Source organism: Rousettus aegyptiacus, unplaced genomic scaffold (genome assembly GCF_014176215.1).
Source record: "Rousettus aegyptiacus isolate mRouAeg1 unplaced genomic scaffold, mRouAeg1.p scaffold_m13_p_4, whole genome shotgun sequence".
Taxonomy (NCBI): domain Eukaryota; kingdom Metazoa; phylum Chordata; class Mammalia; order Chiroptera; family Pteropodidae; genus Rousettus; species Rousettus aegyptiacus.
Genome location: NW_023416307.1, coordinates 138,633,146 through 138,659,581, shown reverse-complemented (window position 1 = coordinate 138,659,581; position 26,436 = coordinate 138,633,146). Strand labels below are relative to the sequence as shown.

At 37.9% G+C, this 26,436-nt stretch overlaps 1 protein-coding gene across 7 annotated transcripts in view; it reads left to right on the top strand.

Moving 5' to 3' along the window:
* The window catches only part of THRB (thyroid hormone receptor beta), a 319,642-nt gene that overhangs the window by 245,388 nt on the left and 47,818 nt on the right, over window positions 1-26,436 (top strand). For all 7 annotated transcript variants that reach the window (XM_016124883.2, XM_016124877.2, XM_016124879.2 and 4 more), the window contains exon 4: window positions 8,781-9,041. In XM_016124883.2, the coding sequence (XP_015980369.1) occupies window positions 8,781-9,041 (261 nt within the window). The remainder of the gene's footprint in view (window positions 1-8,780; window positions 9,042-26,436) is intronic.

The window sequence follows — 26,436 nt, the reverse complement described above, 5'->3', positions numbered from 1 at the left end:
CATATTTTAGTCAGCCGAATTTAGTTCTTTTGCTTGCGATGATCACCTAAGCCATTTGGTGTTGACTTCCCATTGACAAGTGATGAGGTCGGCTAGACCTACTTCAGTTTGGATCCTGACTTTATGATTCAGTCACTGTGTGACCTTGGGCAAATTGTTTACCCTCTCTGTGCCCATTTCCTCATCTAAAAAGTGAGAATAATATTTTTACCTCACAGAGTTATTGTGAAGATTAATGTAAAGTATTCAGAATGGAGGCCTGGCAGATAGTAAGCATATATTAAATGTTAGCTATTACTTTTATTATTTTATTGGTTATCTCGAGAAAGGAAAAACTTAAAAGGATGAAATCATAATCAGAAATCTTAGTGTTTGTGTGTACAGGAGAAATCTAATCCTGGCAGTAAACATCTGTTCCCTTTTATGTGCATTTGGGGCTCTTTAATATGAAGTTTTCTGCAACAGCTGTAGCTTTTCTAATATCCTAAATGGAATCTCTGTGTCCTTTAGTGTAATTACCTCAAAGTTTGAGTCACGGACTTGAGGATTCTCTGATTAAATCGGTATGAATTATGGAAAACCAAACGACTGCTCCTAGAGGAGGATTCCATTGTGTCCTCTGGAAAGTACTTTCCCAGTTTCTGGGGCCTCTGGTCAGTGTCCCAGCGGTCACCTTGCTCATATGTGCTTAAATAATTATAAGATGTTGCTCATGAACCTCGTCACTGCCATGTTTCATGCGGTAAAATTCCAAGTGGAATTTCCACCAGGGTCTCTGAACACATGTTGTTGGGTTTTGTTTTTTTTTTTTTTTACTTTGTTTCAGGGTAACCTTTAAAATAGAGCAACATGCATGCCATTTAAAGGTTCTAAACACACACTTGTAAAAAAATTTTAATGGTTTTAACTTATCGAGAGATTATCATTGTAGTTTCTAGTTTCAGAATAATTATCTAAGGTTTCTATAGCTATGATGATTGTTTTTCATTTGGATGGTGATTGCCTAATTGACAGGAATAGACAGGAAAACTGGAGAAGTGGGAGCAGCCAGATAAGGAAAAGATTTTTTTCTCTCTTAGCAGTTCCCAGATCTCACGCACTTAATGGACTGAGAATCCCTGCCAATGAAACAAGAGAAACCCTCTGTGATAGCAAACAAATTCATCTGCACGCGGGACAGAGAAGGCCAGTCTTAGCGAAAGAGAAAATTAATAGGCAGGTGCCCAGTAAAAGAAAGACAAAACCATATAGCAATGGAAAGCAGCCTACCTGAACAAAAAGGCTGATTTTGCAACACTATGCCTACAAGAAAATATTTCAGAGGATGCATTTCATGTAACTAGACTAGGGCTGAGCAGAGGCCTCAGCAGATCCTAGTTTATAAAGTCTCAGGAGTGAAGACTGCCATTCTTCAGATGCCTACACCTTGATTGGAATGTCTGAGCACATTACCTGCTCCTTAGTATTCCATTCATTCATTGATCCATTCATTCTGTATGTGCATAAATACAATGTTAATGAAGGTTAATTTCTTTTTAAATTTTCAAATAGGTTATAAAGAAAAGGTGATGATTTTCTTCTCAAACCCCAGCATTTAGTTTCTTTAGATACTTCTGCTCCAGATCTTGAGATAGCTACAGATGCATAGCACTTGGAAAGAGAAGGAAGTAAAGTAATAGAAGTTTTGGGGGAAACAGTGTGGGGACCAAGAGAAGATCATGAGAAAGGGCACTTAGCTGAGCAGCAGGAGGACCGAACAAGCACAAAGGGAGAAGAGAAGGATTCTCTCAGTAATTCCTGTTTCCCACTGGCTGTGGAGGAGAGGGAGGGGATGCAGAGAACAGCCAAGTTTAATTCAGTTCCACTCAAAGCAGTGAGCATTCGTTGATGGACCAGGCCCTGTGCTACATGCTGGGGCACAAAGGTAAACAAGCTATTATGGTTCTAGCTATTAAGGCACTCACAATCTAAAGGGTGGATTAATAATTACAGCATGTGACGCATTCTAAATAGAAAAACAGTTAACTTTCCTGCACCCTTATTTTCTCATCGATTAAAGTAACAGACACAATATCTATTTCTTGATCTTATTACGTGAGCGCTTATAGCTGTGGGAACCGAGAGATGAATAAATTGATTGGTGTCCAGCAAAGGAAAAAAAAGGTGTGGATACAGTTGACACAACAAGGGTAGACACAGTACATTCTTGCCTTACAGAAGAAGAGATAGAGACAAATACAGATATTCAGGATGGAGTTCCAAAGAGAGGGAACAATTTGCCCAAAGTCACACAGCTAATTAATGGCAAAGTCAGAATTTAAACCTTGACTAGTAGAGCCCATGTTCTTATCCACTATCCTATCCCACCTCTCAAAAGCAAAATGCTTTTTATTTTATCAGCAGTTGGAGAGATAATGCTATTAATAATAGAAAATCTGCATTGAATTGATTTTAACAGTAATGAGTCCTCCTTGTTACTTACCACTGGCTTTTGGATAGACTCTGTACCTAAGATGGTGATTTCTCTTTGCAAAGTACCAGATTACCCAGTTATAATGTACTAGTAATCTAAGCAGGGTACAAAAAATATTAATTAGGACATCGTGCTAGGTACTGTGAGAGTTACCAAAAAATAAAGAAATTATACATGTATGTAAATGATTATATCATGAGGTTAAAAGCACATAGAGGGAAGGAGGAGATACATGGAAAGTGTTATGGAAGTTTGGAGGGTAGATGGATGCTTCAAGAAAACTTAAACAATGAGCTAGGTCTTGAAGACTGAGTAGGAATCAAACCTGTGTCTTCATTATTATGTTGTCTGACTCATCAAGCTGAGTAAGCCAGGTATGATGATGGTCAGGCCAGCCTTAGAGGAAACTCCCACTTCTCCCAAACGCCTCTGTCCCCTGCCTTACACAGCAGCTAGGAATCCACTTTTAGACATTCACTCCTTGGGCCATGGCCCTATGCTTTCAGACATCTTTGAAACACAACTTTTGCTGGGAGGGGTGGCTCCTCCCAGGTTCTCGGCCTTAACATAGTGGTGTGAAGTCATTTATCAAACTCCTTTCTTTTGGAGGTGTTCTTTGAAAGTCATGTTTAAAGGAGGCTTGAGTTTGGAGGATGGGGCAAAGGAAAGAGGCAATTTGTGTGCATAAATAAAGAGTTAACACTAACCTAGTGCTTGGCAATGTGGTGGGCATCTTTGTCCCAAGATCTTTGAATGTATTAACATATTTAATCATTGCAACAGTAGTATGTTCTTATCTTACAAATGAGGGAACTGAAATACAGAGAAGTGAAGTAACTTACCCAAGGTCACAAAGAGATTTGTGAGTAGGTGGTCTGCCCAAGTGGGAACTGAACACCTAGAGTACAACATGAAAATAGCAAATATCTGGGAGGAGAGAGAGAGGGAGCAGGAAGGGGGAAGTCATGAAAAACAACCTCATGCGTGAAAAGATGCTGTTTAGAACCAGGTGGTAATAGTAGTGGAGGTGGTGATAGTGGTATCGATGGTGGTGATAGCGAGAGTGAGGGTAAAGTAGCTATATCCACTCAACATAAGTTATTGTGTTAATAAAAGTAACGTAGTTTTACTAATAGTATTTTCCTCTTTGGACAGAAAGAGATATATATGGTCACATACATGATATAGATTAAGTAGTTACAGCTCTACCTATACTGGAATAACACTTAATTACTAAATACTTTCACATTATTTCATTTGATCCTTATCAAAATCCCATAAGTGATATTATATTGCACTTTTACAAGTGAAAACACTTGATCCCAAGACTAAACCCTTCAGCCACTACATGGAAGAGCTGGGGTTCAGATATTCCAACTCCCTCCTCTCCTTCCTCCACTAGAATAGAGCCTCCCCTAGGGCCATACACAGGTCCAGCCCATTAGGTTTTCCATTTTCAATTATCTTCATTGAGAAATGCAACCTTGATAGGTTCTTTAAAAGAGGAGGTCCAGCCTTCATGTAAAAGGGGGAATGGGGCTGGATCCCGGTAACTGCACTTGGTACATCAGGAGATGGTTTTACAAGGGCTGGGAAGGGGGCACTTTGGGCGAGGGAAGAGCTTCTGCAAAGACACTGTAGTGGGAATAAGCCTTACAGATTAGAAGGAGGCCATGTGTCCAGAAAAAAAGAGAGTAAGGACAGAGACATGGAGAGGGGCTCAGCAGCGTGGGAATAAGTCCTATGGGCCTTAGGACTTCATTCTGAAATCGATGAGAAGTCATCAGAAGATTTCAAGCAGCAGAGAATTTGCTCTGAGGTATAATTTTCTAAAGCTCACTCTGGCTGCTCTGCAGGAGACCACTGGTAAATATAAATGAGTAACTGGGAAAATTGAATAAGATAACAAACATAGTTAATAAAGAACTTTCAAAGTACTAATCAAATGATATTTATGAATATGCCAATGACTCCCCATCAAATGAAGTCAAATAATGAGGATATGTCTGTTAACAATATAAAAGCTATGAAAAAGCAGGTGAAGTGCTTCTCTGACTTTTAGGTTCCTTGTCAATCAAGCAGTATACCATTATGTCCATCCAGAGATGTTCATGAAGATGAATGAAAGTATCTAGCTCAGTACCTGGCCCATGGTAGATGTTCAGCCAAATATTGGTCTCCTGTTCTACATGACTCCACAAATAAAAATCAGTTGATATGTACAAAGTCTGAGAATTCAACAAGGCTAAAACCTTTGGGTGGACGTAAAACATTAGAATGGAAATTGGAGACATCCCACTTAATAGCCCGATTCTACACAGTGATAATTCTTTATACTCCCTGAGTTTGCAAAGCATTTTATATACACATCCCCTCTAATACAAAATATGGTTTTCGGTCTTAATACCTAATGCAAACTCAACACTCTTGTAATGAGTGCTGTGAAATCCCTGCCTACTCAGCTGACCTTTTCTGACCCGTTGTCGTAATCCTACTTCCTTTGCCTTGGCACTTTTCTAAGGTATCAGTTGGCTTCCGTGTCCTGAAATACTTGAATATTTTGATATAATTTCCCTTTTTTTGATGGACAGATTTATTTTCTACCATCTTTAATGAAATTTACAGAGATAGGCTGTAGATAGTTCTGTTAATGAGATTTTTGTTTGTTTCTCTTTTGCAAAAGAACCCTTTGGATCAGCACTATGTCATTCGAAGTTACTAGAATTACGGTCATCTAACGCAAACTCAATCATTCCAACCTAAGCTCCCTGGAGACACAAGGCTAATGTGTACCTTGTTATTTTAGTAGTAGTTCACATGTCCTTATTTAGTTATTTTCTTTGATTCTACTTATTTATTAATTTGCATCGTAACTGATTAATTAAATTGGTTAATCGTCTTGATGTCTGGAATACGAAGTTTTAAAAGCCAGAAGTCTTAAAAGTTAGCTAGGATCCATTAAAAAGAAAAGGATGTATACTATGTGTACCTTGTATCCCAGATAATGCTCAGAGCAACAGGCTTTTTGAGTGATCATTTACTTAACATCCATAGCTGCAATCTACAAGATAACATGTAATTAACAACTGTCTTTTAGAGCTTCACACAGTAGACCCCAAAACAATTGATGAATTTTTCATTATAATACACATTTACTCCTAGACAGTGTAAAACGTTAGTCTGAGAAGGAAACTGCACCCTATATAAAACCTACCAATAACCTGTTTTCTTGCCTTAGATTTTCTTAACCCTGTGGACCTCAAATTCAGTTGGGTATCAGAACCAGCTGGAGGACTTAGTAAATATAAAAATGCTCAGGCCCCATCCTACTTCAATAAGCCTGGTCTTCTCGGTTCTTTAATAGTGCAGGTGATTCTGATGCTCAACAAAGTTAGAGAATCACTGACTTAACCTTTGAGATTTTAATCCCTCTAGAAAAAAAAATATATCTCATTGATTTGTGTTAGGGGAACCAAAGGAAAAAAGCATAAGACATAAACGTAACAGGAAATTCCTAAAAACTATTATCACCAAGCAAACATATGTGGAGGTAAATTATAGTTCGTCCCAATGACAGCATCCTCAACAGGCAGAACTTAAGGAGCCTAGTGTGGTAGGTGTCTTATCCCTCCTTGGGAATGAAATAGGAATTCTTGGTGCCCTGCCCCCCGCTATTTTGGAGAGAATGAGAATCAAGAATCTTGTATAAATCACTCTTGAGCTTTCTCATGACTCAGCCAGGACTTCTCAGTCCCCAGATTTCCCAGCACTGCTCCCAACCAATAAAACTGCCAATTAAGCAACTGAATATCATTATCATGAATGTAATTACAGACAGAAATTATAAGCTTGCAAATGCCTCCCATGAATAAAGCCCTTTTCCCAAACCATTTCACCTTCTTTTCTTAAGAAAATGGAACGCAATCCTATCCCCCGCCTCACCCCAAACATTACTTCCCCTACTTAGAAGAAACCTCACTCTTGCTGTCCCAGGGGAAATGCTGAGCAAGCTTCAATAGGCTGTGCTCTCAGGCGGAATGTCCTCTCGGGTAGAGTCCCTGTCAGCATCTCTCATCCAAGCATGTTCACTAGCTCCCTTCACTAGGGAGCAGTGACTACTAGGTTTGGTTATAGGTCTTAATTTCTGTTCAGACAGGGGAATTAATATCAAATTTTAAGAATGTTTTCAGAAAAAAAAATGAAACGTCAGAGGCTTTACAAAATAGTGTGGCAGCTTTAACATTGCTTAAAATGGAGCTTGTAAGGTGCAATTCGCCGAGGACTTAGAGATTTCCTGAAAATAAAATAGACATCACAGAAACATACGTGAGTGAGAAGGCTTTTCATTTTTGTACAAGTATAATGAATCTCTTTTGGCACAGAATTAACTCCTGCGTTCAGTAATTTTATATTTAGCTCATGAGACCCTCAAACCCTCATGAGTAATAGAGACTTGAATGAATACTACATAGATATGTTTAGTCTGAAATGTAATACAATCTCCCAAGATCTTATTCTGTTGTTTTCTTTTAATGGCTGGTGAGATTGGTGCCTCAGATTGTACCAGTAGCTGGCATGGTTGAGTCCAGACTTTTTGTGATTCACCATGCATTGAAGAATGTCGCATAAACTGTTAGGAGAAAAGATCCAAGTTTATCTAGCTGACCTCATACAATACCTAACACAGCTCTTTGCATAGAGTGAATTTTCAGGGCCTTTCTCTGAATAAGATCAAGTGTTAGTTACATCCAACAGCTATCATGTTGTACCATTTTTAAAAGGAATTATTGCTTATTGGCCAAGTTAAGATATTTCAAGCCACGGCATTTCCATTTACTGTGACAAAGAAATCATGTGTTATAGCTTTATTGTTGTAGTTGTTCACAGCCTTCGACTGGAACAGAAATGGAGTGTCTGGATACCAGAATTTTCACATGGTAACCTGAGGGTAAATATAACTTTCAAAAGTGATTCAGAGTAGGTTACACTTTCAGAGAAACCATACTAACCAAAAACTCTCTAGCTTTAGAGAGGGTGCTTATGAAAACCTAAACCATTTTTAACCCTTGTGTTAAATAATTTAAAATTCATTTTAAATGTTTGAAAGACAGCTTAAAATTCCCTTAAAATTCATATTATGCACAGGTCAGGATGAACTTTTCTATCTAATATGGATATCTGTGGTCCTTTGGTAAATTCCATTTTTAAAACTTCATTTATAAATTACAGTCTTTCAATCACTATATATGATCACTTTAAAAGTAGAACTATATTATTTTTTTCTCATTTCAACAGATAGCAGGCTAAGAACATCTGGAAATATGAATGGCTAAATGGGTTATGTTTTTAATGTGTATGCATATACAGGTATATATATTAGCTTGCTCATTTTCACTCTCTACCTTATTTCCATATAAAGATATTCAAAGAGGTACAATTTGCCACCAGGAGTGGTTAGCGTGAAAAAGTTTTCATTATGTACTGCCATTTTTTCCCACTTTCTAGAGAGCAGAACTTCAAGTCCCTATAAATTGAATCAAAAACAACATAATATACATAAATAAACAACATAATATACATAAATAATTTGTCTGTACCTCACCCAAAGAGATCTGGGGCTCATCAGTCTATCATTAGGGCTGTTAATATACCCCAAAACTAAAGCATTATCTGCTTTTCTTCATCATCGGATCATACTGCCAATTTGAAGCTACACTGAAATCATTTACAAAATTTCTGTTTGAAGATCCAGCCTCCTTTTTTTAGGCCATTAGGGGTAGAAGGTAGTAAGGAGAGCAGAGTTGTCACTCTCAGCGTAGCCACGTGAGCATGTCCCACTTAAGTAACAGGGTGCCCCTCAGGTCAGCCTGTGATAAAACCCAAGTCAAACAAGGCTGAATCCTAGATGTTTTATGTCCTAAGGATCTGAAAAGTGTTCATGGCCAGCCCTGACCCTCAAGACCTCAAATGGTCATCTAAGCAGTAACATAAATCGGTGTAAACTTGCTCTTGGGCCATTGCTGTAGAAGCAGGACTGGCGGAAGTACAGCCTTTCCAGGGAGGAACTAATGTCTTTCTGGGCACTAAAAATAAGGGTGAATATGTTGATCGCGACGGGCAATCCAACCATGGTGGCTATGTGCCCAAGGCTGACAAATTCTGCATCTTATCACCGCATTCAAGTGGAGATGCATGTGAATATTGTCGGCCCAAAAGAATTGGGAAACAACTTGCCTTCCAAAACTTCATCTCTACAAAACCTTGACCATGCCAACAGCTCATCATCTCATGTTTTTCAACCCTCCAGAAAATGGCCTTCCAGCCTGGGACAAACCGAAGCCCTGTCCAGACCGAGAACACGACTGGAAGCTAGTAGGAATGTCTGAAGCCTGCCTCCATAGGAAGAGCCATTCGGAGAGGCGCAGCACCCTGAAAAATGAACAGTCCTCACCACATCTCATCCAGGCCACTTGGACTAGCTCGATATTCCATCTGGACCATGACGATGTGAATGATCAGAGTGTTCCGAGTGCCCAGACCTTCCAAACGGAAGAGAAGAAATGTAAAGGTAACCAGATTCTTATTAGACCCTACCCAGTGTTTCAACAAGGAAAAAAAAAAAAAAGCTCTGTCGTAACTACATGCTCAGTCTTCATTTATTCTGATGTGTCGTCCCCTACTGTTCTGTTATGAAGTGGTTTATTCCCAAATCTTCCTTTAAATATATATAAATAAGTGGTTCCCAAAGGAAAGCAGTTAATTTCAGTTTCATGTTGTGCTGGGACACTTGGGGAAAAGATGTTTTTGTTTCTCTAGCGGAAGGGTTGTTAGTTTGGGTTTTAATTCTAGGTTTTGAATCTGAGTAGAAACAGACGTTGCTATCCTTATAGAACTACTTGCTTTGAAATGTGTGTACGTGTGTGTGTGTGTGGTGTGTGGTACAGCATGTGTATGATATGTGTGTGGTGTATGTATGTGGTATGGTGTGGAGTGTGGTGTGTGTGTGGAGTGTGTGGTGTGTGTGTATGTGGTGTGATGTGTAGTGTGGTGTTTGTGTGTGTGTGTGTGTGTGTGTACATTTCTTTCCCCAACTGTGCCAATAGTTTATAAGATCTCGAAGTGTACCTAAATAGACAATTCATATTCAAAAGAGAGGTTTTAACTTATTAAATCCTTGTGTCATCATCCTGAAAGGCTAGATTATGGTTTTAGGAGGACATCACCTCATAAAAAATATGTTAAACTGGCATAAGTTCCTGATTACATGAGATTTAACTGGCCTTTACCTCAGGTCGCCTCTACCCTGACAGATGTCTTCGTGCTGATCACTTTATTGTCTTAAGGCTCCCCAAAATCTTGCTTCTTAAGTTAGTCTTTAAATGTCCAAGAAATTAATTTGTGTCTTTAAATGTCCAAGTCCATATAACTTCTTATTCTTTTTGATTCAGCATTTTTTTAAAAAGGCGGGGGCTTTTGTTTTTTATTTAAAGATTTTGACTCATGATAAAACTTTAAATCGTGTATTTAAAATTTGGTAATCACATACCAAAATATATTCACAAAAGTTTGTAAAGACTCCTATGTATGAACTATGAAAGACTTTTGAGAACTTTCTAACTTGAACATAAACACATAATTATATTTATCCCTCTCAAAAAAGCTGCTGATCCTTTAGCTTTTCTGAAAATACTTTAAAAGCTCTTTGGAACTACTAATTGACCTGGCAAGTTGAGTGTGCAGATAGTTTCAGATTAAAATAATAATAAAATAGTGGTATAACCTCTGATTGGAGAACAATCAAAACTATTGATATTCTCTTTGGGAAGATTTGTCTTTGTCTCTCATCTTTATTATTTAGGAGATTTGAGCAATTGAAAGGGATATTTAGAAAAAGGGCACAATAAGTTTTTTCAAATGAGTCAGGATGTAGAACAGGTGTGTCTGTGTTGGTATGTGCACATTGGTTTGAAATACAATTGCGATTTAGTCTTAGAATTTGCAACCAGATTGTATCTTCAAATTTTATGAGCTGGCATCAAAACCATGTCAGACCTTGGTTTACAGTGAAATGCCAACAGGAAATTTAGTGTCCTCATAATTTAAGAGTCTCACAAACTAAATTTGATTTACTCACAATTGATATCCATATTTATTCATTTATTCATTCATTTGATCATAGATACTGTCTATGTCTCAATCATTTATGAGAAATCTTTGCCTCAGGTATTTAGAATTCCCTGCACTATACACTTTTCAGTTTGTTGGTACACCTTAAAAGCAAAATTGGAAGGAGTTTCTAGTTAGGTCCAAGACTCTAATACAGTGGATAAGACTATAAATTTTTGAGTCTGACATATTTCGACTAGACTCCTAGTCCTTTCAAATTTCTGTCCTTGAGCAAATTTATGTGATTATTGATAAAACTAAATATGATAATATTTTTAAACATTTAGCACAGTACCTCTCATACAGTGCTTTTTAAATAGCGACTATCATTATTATTAGCTGTGCATAATTAAATGGCATAAATTCCTTGGGCTCCACTGAGTGCCTGGTAAGGAAGGCAGAAGGGAGCAGGACAGATGAGTGCGAGGTGGGACATAATGTTTCAGGAAGGTTAGAGTCGATCATCCATTTTGCGTTCATTCAGCTCTCTTCTGCTGGAAGTCAGGGAACTATTTAATTTAAAACATAATTAAATTATTAAAGTCCTTCCTCAAGAATTTTGTATTAAAAGGAAAACAATTAAGGTAAATTCTCCTGTAGTTTTCAGAGTATCCAGGGTTCACCTTGGCATGGACGTCAGCCAGTGCCTTGGCTCAGCATGAAAATACCTCCAGGAAGTCTACATTGTCCTGGCCCCAAAACCTTATGAACTGAACATTCATTCTCAATGGACACCTATATTTAGTGAGGCACTGGTGAGGCCAGGGAAACAATGTTCTTTTTTTTTTGGTGGGGCGGCGGGGTAGGGATGGGGTCATTGCATCTTCTTGATCTACTTGACTTGCCAGCAACCTCTATGTAGTCACTGTGAGGAGAGGTCTGTTTTGATAGACATCTATCCTGGGCATTTATTTCCTGGATATCTCTCTCTAGCCCACAGGCATGCTTGATATCTCAGTCCTGATATCTCAGTACTGGGCTATAATTTCATGCATTTAACCCATCAGTGTTTTTATTGAGCGCTTACTATGTGTGAGAGATTGTCCTTGATGTTTGAGCATAAAAAAATAGCAGGGCTAAAAGAACATCCAAGTAGCCCCATTGCATGGCCCCCAAATGGAATTGATAAGAACTAAGAGGTCTTCAAGGGTACAAAAAGTTAGGGCTCTGCAGTGCAGGAGCCAAAAAAATAAATAAATTGACTGCTTAAAGAAGGGTAATAAGCCCATCTCCCAAATCAGTAATCTGGCCAGTCTAGACCAGTGCACCTGTAAGTGTGGTTTGTGGATAGGTATCCTTTTACAAACTATTACTTTTACCACTCTCTGTTGATGCAAGTACAAAAACTGAGAGAAAGCTTTAGAAACTCACACCAATTTGGCATTGTCGCTGACATTCAAATGTGTGATTTACGCTGCTAACAGGGTATAGACCAGTTGTGTATTGTCAAACCTTCCTGTCAGTCATGCATAGCCAGAGCTTTGTAAAAGTCTTGTAGAACCATATATTGGGCCATAACAAACTGTTTATTTTTTCAAATGGTCCTTCAATTCAAATAATTTGAGAATCACTGCTTTGTGCTTTATAGTATCCTTAATGTTTTTTTTTTTTTAGTCTTTTTTTGGTATTTATCTAATGTTTTATTTTTTGTTTTGGTCTGCATGCTGCTTTCATTTTAACCTGCATACATCTGTGCTCCTATCGGCTGCAGTTATTCTAAGGAAATTAATGGGTAACACGTTTAACTAGAATGAGAGTTCTGGAGATTTTACCAATTCAAATCTGCTTTAGGACCAGAGGCTATTTCCATCCAGAAGCAAGTTGACCCCATTTTCTTTCCCCAAGCCACCCTCTGTCTCCACACTACACCTAACTGGAGTTTTTGTCACAATTTGAACTGATAGCTCAGCCACCAGGACCTTATCCTTTCATTCTCAGAGTCTGAGATAATGTATTCCGTGGTGCTCACAGTTCTTCAACTAGTGGCAATAGCAGCACCTGGAGCTTGCTGGAGAAGCAGAATCTCAGGCCCCGCCCCAGACTATTGAATTGGAAACTCTGGAAAGGGGCTCAGGAACCTGGGTTTAACTAGCGCTCCAGGTGATTCTTAAAACCTGTATATGAGGAAATGGCTGAGAAAACAGTACTTTTAAGCTCTTAGTATAGGAAAGGGTCTGCCACCTAGTGGACACTAAGAGAATGCACATTTTTCTTCCAGTCCTTGACTCACCTGGGGAGCCACCTGAGTCTATTCATTCTTGACTGGGCCCTCCTTCAGGCCTGGCTTATTATCTTAATTGCTTAGTCAGTCTACTTTGCAACACCTCACTCTGAGCTTGAGCCCTTCTGAGAGTCCCACTCTATTTGCCCGAGGCCCTGATCCCCTCAGTTCTTATATTGCACAAGGCTTCTCCGCTCAGCCCTTTCATGCTCTCCTGAACTCCTCTCTGGAAACTACAGGCTCCCATAAGTCCCACAGGGATGGGTCCTAGAAGATATATGCACCCCTGTAGCTGAATCTAGCCTGCTGAACCCAGATAGTCAGACCCCAATACTTCGATGTTGGACCTTGATGTCAATCAGGCACCTTCCTGAAACACTGGGACTTCGTGAGAGAAACAAGGCAAGACTGACCCACCTCCCTGCTTGCATCGGAAAAAAGACAGCAGCGATCTGGTGATTCCACCGAATTTTTTTCTGTAGGTCTTTTCCTCTGTTTAATATCAAGAGAATTGAGTCTCGGAGCCCCAGGAAGACAAGAAAAAGATAGTCAAAATAACAAATTTACCAACAAGTTATTTTCTCTTGTTTTAAAAGCCATCCATGTTTATTGTACAAAAAGTAAAAATTTCCCAAAGTTCAACAAAAATAATTTTAAAAAATTATTTGTAATTCCATCCTCTGAGGACAAGCAGTGTTAAAAATCTTTATTATGGCTCAGTCTTTTTCCTGTGCATATCTATTTTTTACAAACTTGGAATCATTAGGCATATCATTTTTAACCAGCTTTTAATGTTTAACAGTATATCATAAACATTTTCCCGTGTCAATAAATAAATAGTCTTTGAATCCTGACTTTTATTGGCTATAAATTATTCTTGCTTATAGGTATACTATAATTTATTAAACCAGTCCTGAGGGTTTAGACAAGTTAAAGTAATTTTTAAAACACTATCTTATGTCGGCAAAGGGGCAAACTATTAACTCATGCACTTCATAAGGAGAAAAAAATTAATCAAAGCAATGATGACAATTACAAATGATGTATAATTCTCATTTACAAAATAACAAAGCGTTTTAAAAGTGAGAGACATAAAGCCAAGTCATTGTATGCATTATAATCCTTCAAGTTAGACATTCACATTTTCAATGCATGATCACTATCTTTGTCCTTAAGTAAAATACAAGGACATCTTCAGGTAAATGAGTATTTTAGAAGATGGAGGATTAAAAAGCTTGAACCCTTTCACCAGTTTGACCATCTGCTCCATCCATCTTTGCTCTCCACTCTGTCCCCACTCATCGTACACTGGATGTGCAGTCCTAGCTGATAGCACCAGCATGATTTACATGCCTCGAGGGCACTCAAGAGACTTAGCCATCGACATGAAAATAAGTGTTCTCCACTGGCTTCTGGAACATTCAAGAGAGCCCTGTATTTGATACTTCAAAAGCAAAGAAGAGCGCCTCATAAGTAGACCAGGGCAGACAGAAATAGAGGGCAAGCGAAGAAAGAAAAGCTATCAGCTAGAGTGGAGGGTAAGTAAAAAAAAAATAAAAATAAAAAACTAGAAATGGGTCAATGTCAAAGAAAGGCAAACATCAGAAGTTCAAGGCTCTGTTTCATCCAACTTCAGTTTTTATTGAACAGCAAATGGACCAGGAGTTTTCCAAGGCCAATTTAGGAGTGTCTGTCATAATGTAAAATGCAAATATGTTTTGACTCAGCTCTCCCCCTTATAATACTCTGTCTCATACTCACAGAAGGGCACAAAGATATGTGTTCAAAAGTTGTCTTTGAGCCTTTGTTTTTGTTCCTGAAAATTTGAAAACAATACATAATTTCCATAGGGGATATTATGGTTTGTCTAAAGCATCCACTAGAAAAATAAACAGATTTTCTTTTAGGGGATGGCTTTAGGAATGCTTAATGGAGAAGCAACCATACATTAACTATAGTGTGATCTTATTTATAGCTTTAAAAGTCTTTTCCAGTTCTGCGTACACAAATGTATGTAGAAAAATTTCCCAGATACATATCAGCCTTATACCAGTAGATACCTCAAAAAGGAAAGAGTGGAATAAAGAAGGATGCTAATATTAACTGGATATACAACTATGTTCAAAATTTTTATAATAAGAATATATTTATAATTAACTTGTATAATCGTTTAAATGTTAAAATCATATGCTTTACATTCAGACAGGCTTAGGTTGACTTCTTTCTCTTTAATTTTCCAGCTCAGGGCAAATATTTTAACCTCTCTGAGCCTCGGTTCATGCAATTTTAAATGGGGGAATAATGTCCAGCTTTCAAATTTGTTGTAAAAATGAAAGATAATGTGTATAAAGCACTCAGCATAGCGCTTGCCACTTCACTGGAGACTAAATGATAACTATTCTTATAATATAAACAATCTCTTGGCCTTGTGCTCCCTCCACCAGTGTTTAGACAAAATCAAGTGTAGTGTAGATGGCTAACTTACTGACATTGCATTGATGTTCAAAAGTATTGTTAGGAGAGCCATCCTTACAAAGACATTATAGGGGACCATTGGAATTCAAAGTCCTTCCCTTCCCTATGACATCTCTCATGGGTGGCCCTGAATGCCTGTAATCACATCATTGCCCTTTCTCTGTGGTTTTTCAAAATGCAAACTTCCCGACTGGATATCTTGTCAAGTCTCCAGCATCTCCAAGTGGTTGAATTGAATCAGATTCCTTTCTCCCTTGACAAGGTTCCAGTAAAGACAATGGAAGGAATAGGAATGGAAGGAGGCCGTGAAAGGGGTGAAGACAGCAGGGACGTGGATGAGAGAGTGAAAAAACAGGGAGCAGGACCTTCGGGTATCACTGTGCAGATTGTCAGCTTGTGTACTTACTGTACTATAGGAGCCATGACCCCCTCTTAGTTGAAGTTATGACACAGTGCCCTGAAAGCGAACGTCACCTACCTCACACCTTGTCAAGGGCTGACTCTGAACGCAGGACAAAACTACAAAGAACTAGTCAAATTTAGACAAATGTGTGAATGGCATATTGAACATGGACTATTGAGATATTCCAAGACTGATAACCTGATAACACTGAATTGTATAATTAAACATTTGCTGAGAGTACAACTTAAATGCTCTCTCACACACATACACAAACACACACACACACACACATAGTGATGAATATATCATATATTTTTATGTATATATAGTGATGGATGTGTAAATTAACCAGATAGGAGGAGTCTTCTCTCAATGAATATCACAATGTACACTTTATCTTATAATTTTATTTGTCAATCATACTCAATAAAGCTGAAAAAAATAGATATTCCAAGAATCGTCAAACTGCATAGCGGGCTTACTACATCAAGTCTTAGGAACTTTGCCCAGCACATAGTAGGCACATAGGAACCCTTTAGAACAAAAGACTGTGGCTTGGCTCTTTGCTCGGGTACTTGCCAGCTATTTAACCTCAAATAAATCACTAATTCTCTCTAGCAAAGAATGTAATCAGAGATTAATTGACCACAAAGAAACCAAGGACATGAATCTACCCTCTATTTTAAAGTAGTTCTCCAATATGATAACCATATTTCCCCTTGTACATTAAATCATTACTGGCCCCCAAAACCTAAGCTATGACCATAATAAAAACATAGTACTAGTTACAGGATAAATTGGGATATCAGTTGCCTTACGCTGTCTCTTTCAGTGTCTTTACTCTTCTCTGGGGGAGCATGTCCTGGGAACATAAGAGTGTTCCAGCTATCCAGACACCCATTCTCAGTAAGTCTAGGCTTCTTCCCCCTTTTGTTTCTGAAAACATACTCCTGCTCCATCATAAACCTGTTCCCCTGAAGATGTTGGTAATCAATGCTACTTTATACCCTTACCTCTCCAGGGCATAGGCTCTGGGTTTTGAGCACCCCTGGAGATGCAGACTTCACACCAAAAATAGCCCCTATTTTTGCAGACAAAGTAGGCAAGTATACTGGGAACTATTTCACCTGTATTTACGAGTTTAATTGACACAGGGATACGTTCTCTCTCTAGTTAGTCTATTTTGGGGCTGATGCTGATGCTGCACTATATTTGTAGTTAATCTTTCAGGTTCTGGACCAATTTAGCCTCCTTGACTTGAACTGGAATAACTATGACCCTGTTTCTCTATCCACACTGCAGGGATGCCAGAAATTCAGAACCAACTAAGCTTTAGAAATAAGAGGCAGAAATCCTCCATGTAGTCCAGAGCCATTCACCATGAAAGAGAATTATTATCTTTGGTAAACCTCTATCCCCATAACATTTGTCAGTAGTGACTTATGCAAAGGACTTGACTTTATTAAACTTTACTGCCTCCTAAAATGTAGAACTCTTGCCAATATGACTGCTTAACTCAATTATCTATATTGCGAAGTCACTCGACCTTTGAGTTCAAATACTGTGTGGGTTGATGGTTTACTCATCTAGATGACAATATTCAGTGAGTGGCAGATTTTACCCCAACTATCCATAGCTACCCCTTAAGGTGCATCGATAAAGGCCATACTATTATAAGCCAAGCCTCAGAACTAATGAGAAGATAGCTATTTGGTTCTTTGTTTGCTTAGCTCTAGAAAGAACTTCTTTTAATAAGCCCAAGATATAAAACTAAAGGTCAAAACTGTGTAAATAAAAAAAAGCTCCTGCCCTTTACGGGGGAAAAAAAAAATACATGTTAATTTTTGCAGAGGTTTCAATTGAATGGGTTTCCAAGGAAACAGGTATCTGCAATGGGTTCATCTAATTTAATATTTATAGGCGGACGTAGAGAATAGTGCTCTCTTGTTATCCCTTTCTGGTTGGTTACACACGATATGCTCATTCTTAACTTTCCTTTGAAGTGATCATTCTGTGTTTGAGTCTTATTTCTTCCCCAAATAAAGAAAATAAAGGCCCGTTTTATGTTTTTTTATAGGATTTTGCAGTATTAAGAATATAAGCCTGGTGATCACCACAAAAAAAAAAGTAAAAACAATAACGCTAATCAATCTGACACACTTTTTCAAGATGAATTAAAAGCTATTTGATTTTCCTTGTTGTTTAATTGCAAATCTGCTTACTTTTTGAGTCAATTTCTGTTTTTAAGAGCTGAATTAGGAAAACAAAATTAATGACAAAGGACCATCAACTCTTCAATTTTCAGTGAGTTGTATGTCTCCTTGGAAGATCTGCTAAGATAAACCTATAAATTCCTTTTTATAATTGATTTTAAAGCAATCTCGACTTTACCAAAAATTTAAATTAGTGCAGAGAACTCCCATATACTCTTCATCTGGATTCACCAATTCTTAGCATGTCGCCGCATTTGCTTTATCATTGTGTATGTGAATGTCTGTATGTGTTTGTTTGTGTGTGTGTGTGTATATATATATATATATATAATTATTATTTTTCAGAACCATTTGAAATTAAGTTGCAGATATCATGCCCCTTTCATTCTAAATACTTTAGTGTGTCTCCTAAAAATCAAATAACTTTTCTTAGGAAACCATGATCCAATTATCAAAATCAGGAAATTTAGCATTGATTCTACTATTAACTAATCTACAGACTTTATTTAATTTTCACGAATCGCCCCCTCCCCATTCCCCCTCCCTCCATCAGCCTGAAGGGGAGGTAGCCGCTGAGACGAGTGCTGGAGAAAGGATTTGTCCCTGGGTGCTGTTCACGAGTTTCATCCTCCCTGACAGGGCTGGGCCAGGCCACCACTCTGCGTTCCTCATACCAGTTTTGTTTTCCAGTCCAGGATCCAGGCCAGGATTAGGCATTTCATTTTGTTTTTCTGTCTCTTTAGTTTGCTTTAACCTGAAACAGTTTCACCACCTTTCTTTGCCTTTCACGGCATTGACGTTTTTGAAGAATGCGGGACAATTACTTTGCAAAATGTCCCACAATTTGAGTTCGATTACTGTTTCCTTGTGATTAGAATCAGATTATGCGTTTTTAGCAAAAATAAAAATAAAATTTTGTCGTATTATATGATGTTTCTTCCTGTAAAAATTTGAATTTAGGTATGCGATTCAGAAATAGTTTCCAATCTTCCAAAACACCTACTTCTTCACATAAGGAGGTTTATATCATTATTGATGAGCTTGTTCATTTTCTCACTGGGTTGGAGGAAGGTATATTTTCTAAAAGTCCTCTTATTAAGCAGCCATTCAGTCCTCTAAAGATGAATGTCTCAAGAGTAAATTATTTGTTTCTCTGTTGCCTGTGACATCTTTAAGGTTGGGATAACAGTGTGGTACTTACCTGAGGGCACCTTTCTCTGTAGTAGGGACAGAAAGCAGATTCCCTGTGATAACAAATAAACTGTGGCTCTTTATTCTCTTCTTGTGTTTTAACCGGACATTCTTATCTTTCTACAATCCAATCATATTAAATTACAAAACAAGTAAGATCGGGTGTATCTCAGGTTAATCTTGATATCTACTGTGTATCCTTCTAGATTACTTTGACATTTGAAATAAAATGAAGAATTTTAATTCACTATTTCTAGATTTAGATCTCAGTGTACCAACATGAAGTAGATCCTATTTTTGAAAACTTACACATTTTTTTACTCCCCTCGTCCTTCAAGTTTCAATTCAAATACCACCTCCTTTGTGATTCTCCATTCTCCAGCAGAATGAATCATTTCTTTCTTTGTGTTGTCATGAAATGTCATTAAAGTATTTACTGTGCTCTGCCTTATCTTATTATAGCTTCTGAACATGACTGTTGGATTCACCAAAGATTATGAATCCATCTCGATTTGTTTAAATGTTCTTCAGTATGTTCTATGTGCCTAGTACTGTGCCGTGTGCTGAGAATTAAAAAGTTAAATGAGACCCACTTCCTGCATGGGATTTACAAATAGACATACTGGAAGAGCTCTGAGTCTAGACTTGAAATGAGCAGCAACTCTTTTGGTGACCAGGCAACGATAAAAACTCTATTAGCTGGCTGGTATTTATCTTAGAGAATAATAATGAAGAATTTAATCTACTTTGTTTCAGAAATAATAATTCCATTTTGCTCCATGTTCCCTTAACACTTAAAGTATTCAGTATGTGAAATACCGTTTGCTGCTTGTTGATATATCTTTTTAGTTGGGTTGTAAATTTCAAAGAAAGATGATGTCTTCTTCCTATGGTATATCTTCTATTAGATCTAGAAAATAACATATATTTATAGCGTAGATACAAATAACATACATTTGATAAATAAACGATGTGAACTTTTTACTTTTTATTTTAATAATCAGTTTTAATCAGCTCAAGCTATTTGTAATCTACGTCTATTTTTGTAAGGCTTCGTTGAGATATAATCTACATATCATCCGATTCCTCTGTTTTAGGTGTACAGTTCTGTAATTGTTATTTGTAGAGTTGTGAATCATTGCCATGATGTTATGTTAGAACATTCCCATCACCCCAAAGAAGCTTTGATCTGATTTACAGTTGCTCTTCATTCCTGTACCAGGCCCCTGACAACCACTCATCTACTTTCTATCTCCACAGATGTCCCTTCACTGAACACTGCACAAAAATGGAATCATACAATATAACTGGCATCTTTCACTTAGCATACTCTTTTTGAGTTTCAACAATATTGTAGCATGTACCAGTAGTTTGAACTTTTTACCTTTAATTATTCTTTATTACATTCTCAAGTATAAGTGTAGGACTGAAGCCTCTAATGAACAAAGAATACATCTTAGAACCTACATCAATTGTGGCAGAGGTTAGATTTTGCACTAGTTGTTCTTAAAGATGAAAAATCAAAGTAAATGCAGGTGATTCAATCACTTTCATTATTCCTATTATTAGGGAAATTTGTTTTAAAATTAATCTCTGACATATTATTCTGGAATAAGGAAAGTATACTATAGCTGTTAAATGTCAAAACCATTCCACTCAAACAATGACTCAACTTTTCAAATCAAGTCTATCAGGGTGAATTACAATGAAATAATCATCTTAACATAAACTAAGGGGAAATGGATCTACTGGCCTTAGGAGATTAAATTAAAGAATGCCTAAAATGAGTGCCTATGTGACATTTGTGCAAAGTGTAAATATGCATTAAAAATGTAAAATATTGAAGATCTTTTTTTCTAGAGATAAAAGGAAACAAATAATAACTATATTTGGTGGCATTAAATTAGGCGCATCTTTGAAAAAACAAATAAATCATTATAGTGATCTTAGAATTTGTGTTAAAACACATAATTAGTTGTCCAAACATTAAAATAATTTTCCACTTAAAAAAGCAGTGTGGAGAAGTGAACAAGCAAGTTCTAGAATAGCAATTCAAGGACCAAAATTTCGATACTAACATCCTCCCATATTAGCTACATAAGAATGAGTTTTCCACTCAGTAAAGTGAATGGAAATGCCTCCCCATGAGTCTTGTAGCTTAGTTATAAAGGTAAACATGCAATAGATTTCATCATTATTATTTAGCCAGTGTTCTAATTAAAGTTACACCAAACCGAAATTTTATTGTATGCTTTCTAGACTGTGATGCCCAAACTTCATTAGACTATATTAGAGTCATTAAAGGTTTGCTCTTGAATCAAATGTTCATTCACGAAAAAGACTAGATATTCCACCGATGGCCCAGGAAAAAAAGAATTCAATGCGGATAAGAGCAGTATAAACTGTATTTCAAAAGCCTTCCTTTCTTTCAATCTCCAGCCCTAAAGGTGCTATTTGGTATTCACTTTTGTGTACATATATTTTCTGTTTAGTCTAGATACTGAGCTCTTTTTGAATACTATCTTATTTTTTCAAAGCACAAGGAGTCTTTATAACTTGGCTTTGGTCTTGAGAAATATTAGTTAGATAAATCCTTGATCGTATATGCAAGAATGTGCTAGAATTCCAGCCATTAATCGACCCTCTTCCATTCCCTGGAAATGCTATAGAAGAGGGGCCTTGAAATAGCACAGATTGATCTGGGAATTTGGGGCCCTACAATCCATTACTTAAAAACTCAAATGGAACAAATTTTAACTTGAGGCTGAAATCAGACTATATATTATTTTTCAAAATGTAAGAGATGATTTCATGGACTTAAACATCCCGCAAGGATGTTTAGAAATATTTTGAGCATATAAATTCCCTTGTCTGACATGGTTAGGTTTCCAGACCCCTCGAGGAGGACAATTGACAAACCATGAAGAATCAGTGCATGTCAGGTCATCATAGTCCTACAGTATTCTGGACCCCAATATAAACTACTAATGACATAAGGGCAGCAAACCAAAGGCATATTTTGTAGCCACATCCTGTATTCTAACCTATCATGTATGTTAGTAAAATACATACTAACTCACAATCTGGACACTTAAAATTTTAGGTCATTTAGCCATTGTCCACTCATTTATTCATTCATTTGTTAAGCAACTACCTCTACACTTATCGTGAACCCCTAAATGAACTTAAATATCCAGGAAATAAGCACTATATATATATACTTTTGTCTGTAATTTATGCATTGATTTTAAGAGAACATAGGTATAAATATAAATCACTATTATAGCTTTACTACATGGAAAGCTGATATTCTTAGTGAAGGCACAGTATTTTGGAAATAAGCATGGGGTTTGCAACCAAATAAACCTGCACTGAGATCGCCACTGATCAGCCTTATGACCTTTGCGCAATTTACGTAACCTCTCCACATCTCAGTTTCCTCATCTCTAAAACAGGAATGACATCTACCTACGAGATCATTGCAATGTTTAAATAGTATAACATAATCGAAAGTGGTTTCACAGTGCTTAGAGCCCTGTATGGAACAGAGGTCAGGTAGGGAAAGAAAACAGTGCGTGACCAAGACATAGAGACGCTGTTCAGCAGGACAACAAAAGGCCTGAGTTCAGGTTATATAAGTGACAGGAGATAGGAATAAAAAGTACAAGGCCACATCATGAAGGACCCATAAGTCTTCAAACTTTATCTTGTAAGCCAAATGTGATTTCAAGCTGGGATAGGAGTCGTAGGTGAGGGAATAGATGACCTGTGTATGATTCTCCTTTAAAACCAATCTCCTGGCTACTGCGTGGAAGACGAATTGAAAGCTCAGAGGCGTAGACGCCTGTTGGGTTAACTAACTTTTAAAGAGAAGTGATGGGCGTTTAATGAAGATAATGACAGCCTGGAAGAAGTAAAAAAGTTCCAAAATAGTTAGATTTTGGCCATGATCCTAGACTCGAGGTTTTATAGAATTTAGTGGAAGTCCTGAGAAGAGAGCGTCCATCTCCTGGCCTAGAACAAATCCCCTCAATTCCTTCCCTCCCTCCAACACAGTTTTTTTAGCCTGAAGCACTGGGATCAGTTAGGAAAATAAAGACCCCCATCTGGAATAGGAGGACTGATGCACTGGTCCCAATAACTACCACCTACTGTGTGACAAATGTCACTTTATCCTCCTGGGACTCAATTTCCTTGTAAGTCAAATAAACTCCATATGGAATACATAACTTAGAAGTTCTAGTTGTACTATAATAGGATCCTGGGTGGGGGGGCCCTCCATAACTTCCCAGATATCTTGGTCCCAAATTGCCAACAGCTAGCCCCTGCTCTCCATTCTGAAATTGAGCTAATAAGGGGTACTTTTTAAAAAGGACTCAGTCAGAAGATTCTAGACATCAAAAAAACAAGAGATTATATTCAAAAAGTTATTCTGTACCCCTTTTGTTTCCCCAAAAGCATATTACCTAACAGATGTGTTTTCAGTACTCACATGGTGAGATCTGGGCCCCATCCCCGTTATATCTATAAAAGGATCTTTCTTCAATTTGAGTAGCTTGGCAGAAGGCAAGCAATGTTTTAACCCCTTTTATAACCTCTCCTGGAGCAGAGATGAGTGGCAATGATGATACCCATTCATAATTCCATAGCTTCAATTGAGATAGGTTTAACAAGCCGGTCTATCTCTGTTCCCTAGTGTCAAAAATATAAAAAGCAAACTGGCTCGACTTCAGACAGATGGATGTCTCACAGGGACTTTCCAAATCTGATACTGTCCATTTATTGCAATATGTAAATTTTTATTTTGTTTTTAAAAATCCACATAGACTTTGGTGCACTGAGAGGTCTCCAACTTTTTCTGAGAGAGCAAGTGTTATTATATATGTATGTGATGGGCGTCAGGGACCTTTAACCTATGGTGGAATTGAGAGCCTCCTAAAACACAGAGAGAGTGATATTTCAGCTGAATCCCGAAGGATGAGAAAGGCTCTGCCTTATAAAGAGCCAAAGGAGCAGGAACTTCAGACAGAAAGAACATGCGCAGTGTCTCCGAGGCAGGCAAGAACTGGGGTGGGGATGGGAAAGGGTGTTCAAGGAAAAACAAGGACACCATTGGGCTGGAGTGGAGTCTATGAGGCATAGGGCAGTTGTTAACATGAGGTGGGAAAAGGCCACCTTTTGATAAAGAGTGAATTTTATTCTAAATGCAGTGACAAGCCACTGAAGATTTTAAGTAGAGAAGTGACATGATCTGATATTCCATTTTTTAAAATGACTCTTTGTTTGCTGTAGCAAGAAAGAGTTAAAGCGAGGCGAGGCACTTTAGAGGCCATTTGAGGAAATCAGGGAGGAGATGCTGACAGTTTGGGCTGGGGTGATGACAGTGGATTAAAAATATATTTTGGAGGAAAAACTAGTGAACTTGCTGGTGGGTTAGATATAGACAGTGAAAGAACATGAGGAGTCAAGGAGGGCTCTAAGGTTTTTATCTGAATCCTCCAGGTGGATAGCAGGACTAAGATGGGAAGACTGTGAGAGGAACAGGTTTTAGAAAGAATTAAGTTGGAAATGCCTGCTGGTTGTGCAAATGGAGATGTCAAGTTGACAGTTGGACATAAGATTCTGGTTTTAGAGGAAATGTCTGAGAGGGAGATATGCATCTGGATGTCCTTTAGCTGTTATTTAAAGCTATGAGCCAGAATGAGATCACCACTACAGGGGATGGAAAACTTTGTCTCTGAAGTGCCTCGTACTAAATACTTTTAGTTGGCTATGTGGTCTCTGTCACTGCTCATCTCTGCCAGTGTAGCACAGAGTAGATATAGAAGCAGCCACAGACAATATGTAAACAAGTGAGTGTGGCTGTGTTCCAAAAAACTTCATTTACAAAGCAGATAGTGGCCATATTTGGCCTATAGGCCAAAATTTGCTGGCTCCTGACCTAGAGTGAAAATGTAGACTGAGAAGAGAAAGTAGTCTAAGACAGAGCCTAAGGTACTCTAATAATAATTATTATTATTATGTGTATATAATTATACCACTTACTATGCCGGTCACTGTTCTAAGTGCTTTACTTATATTAACTCACTAAATCTTCGTAATAACTGATGAGTTTGGAACTATCATCACTATTTTACTAAGGAGAAAACTGCAACTTAAATGAAAAATTTATTTCTCTATCTTGAGGAGGGAAAAAAACGTCCAGAGCTTGAGAGTATACGCTAGTGTGGCAGTTCTATGACAGTTTTAAACTCAGCACCGAAACTTCTTCCAGCTTGTTCTTCTACCATCTCTAGAGTATGACTTTCATCCTCATGGACCAAAATGGTGTCTGGAGCTCTAGCCATCATACTCCTATTCCAGGCAGCAGAAAGAAAGAACAAAGAAAAAGCAAATGGTATGCACGAGTTGTCTTTTTTAATTGTCTTTTAAGTTTCCTAACAACTGCCTTATGACATTTCTTCTGCTACATCTCATTGGCCAGAAGTTATTTTACACAGAGACATCTAGGTGCAAGGGAGACGGGGAAACAAATACTAAAGTAGAAAGTAAGAACAATCATTAGAGTAGAAGCTAGCATTAACATCGCCTTAATGTCTATGAATTATCTCTGTGTACCTTTCTGCAAGTATAGTTGGTATTATTCTCCCCAAGACATTTCTGCTCAGCTGTCTCATATCTCTGGCCTCCACTGTTGAAGTCCCATATACTCTTCAGAAGCCAGCTCCCAGGTCACCTCTGCCGTGAAGCTGTTCCCAACTGTCCAGATTCTTCCTGTATTCCCATGATTATCACAGTCTCTTGAATTTAGTTATTTCTTAGTATGCCTCCTTGACCTGTCTCCTCTACTTGACTGGATAACTCAAGGGCAGGTGAAGCCAGGATGAGGTGTGGAGGGTAAATTTTTAAGAACTAAGGGAAATTTGCAGTGAAACTGCAAATGAAGAAAAATATGCAGAATGCCTTGGTGCATGGTGAAGGGGCTGGGATTGAACACCCAGTAGAAGAGCCACCTATGAAAATAACCTGGGGAACTTTAAAAAACCTTGATGCTCAGGTTTCACCCCATACTGATTAAATCAGAATTTCTGAGGGTGACACCTAGGTTCTTTAAAGTTTAAGGTACAGCCTTATTTGAGAATAAACATAGTTGAAAACGGGGGAAAAGACAGAAAGAAAGAAACACTTTTCCTCCCTCAGAGACCTTGAGAGTTTGTGGTTTACCTACAAGGTTTTCTAAGCAAGATTGTTAATCTTTCCTTTTAAGTTATTTCCTTCCAGCCTTGGACAGGGG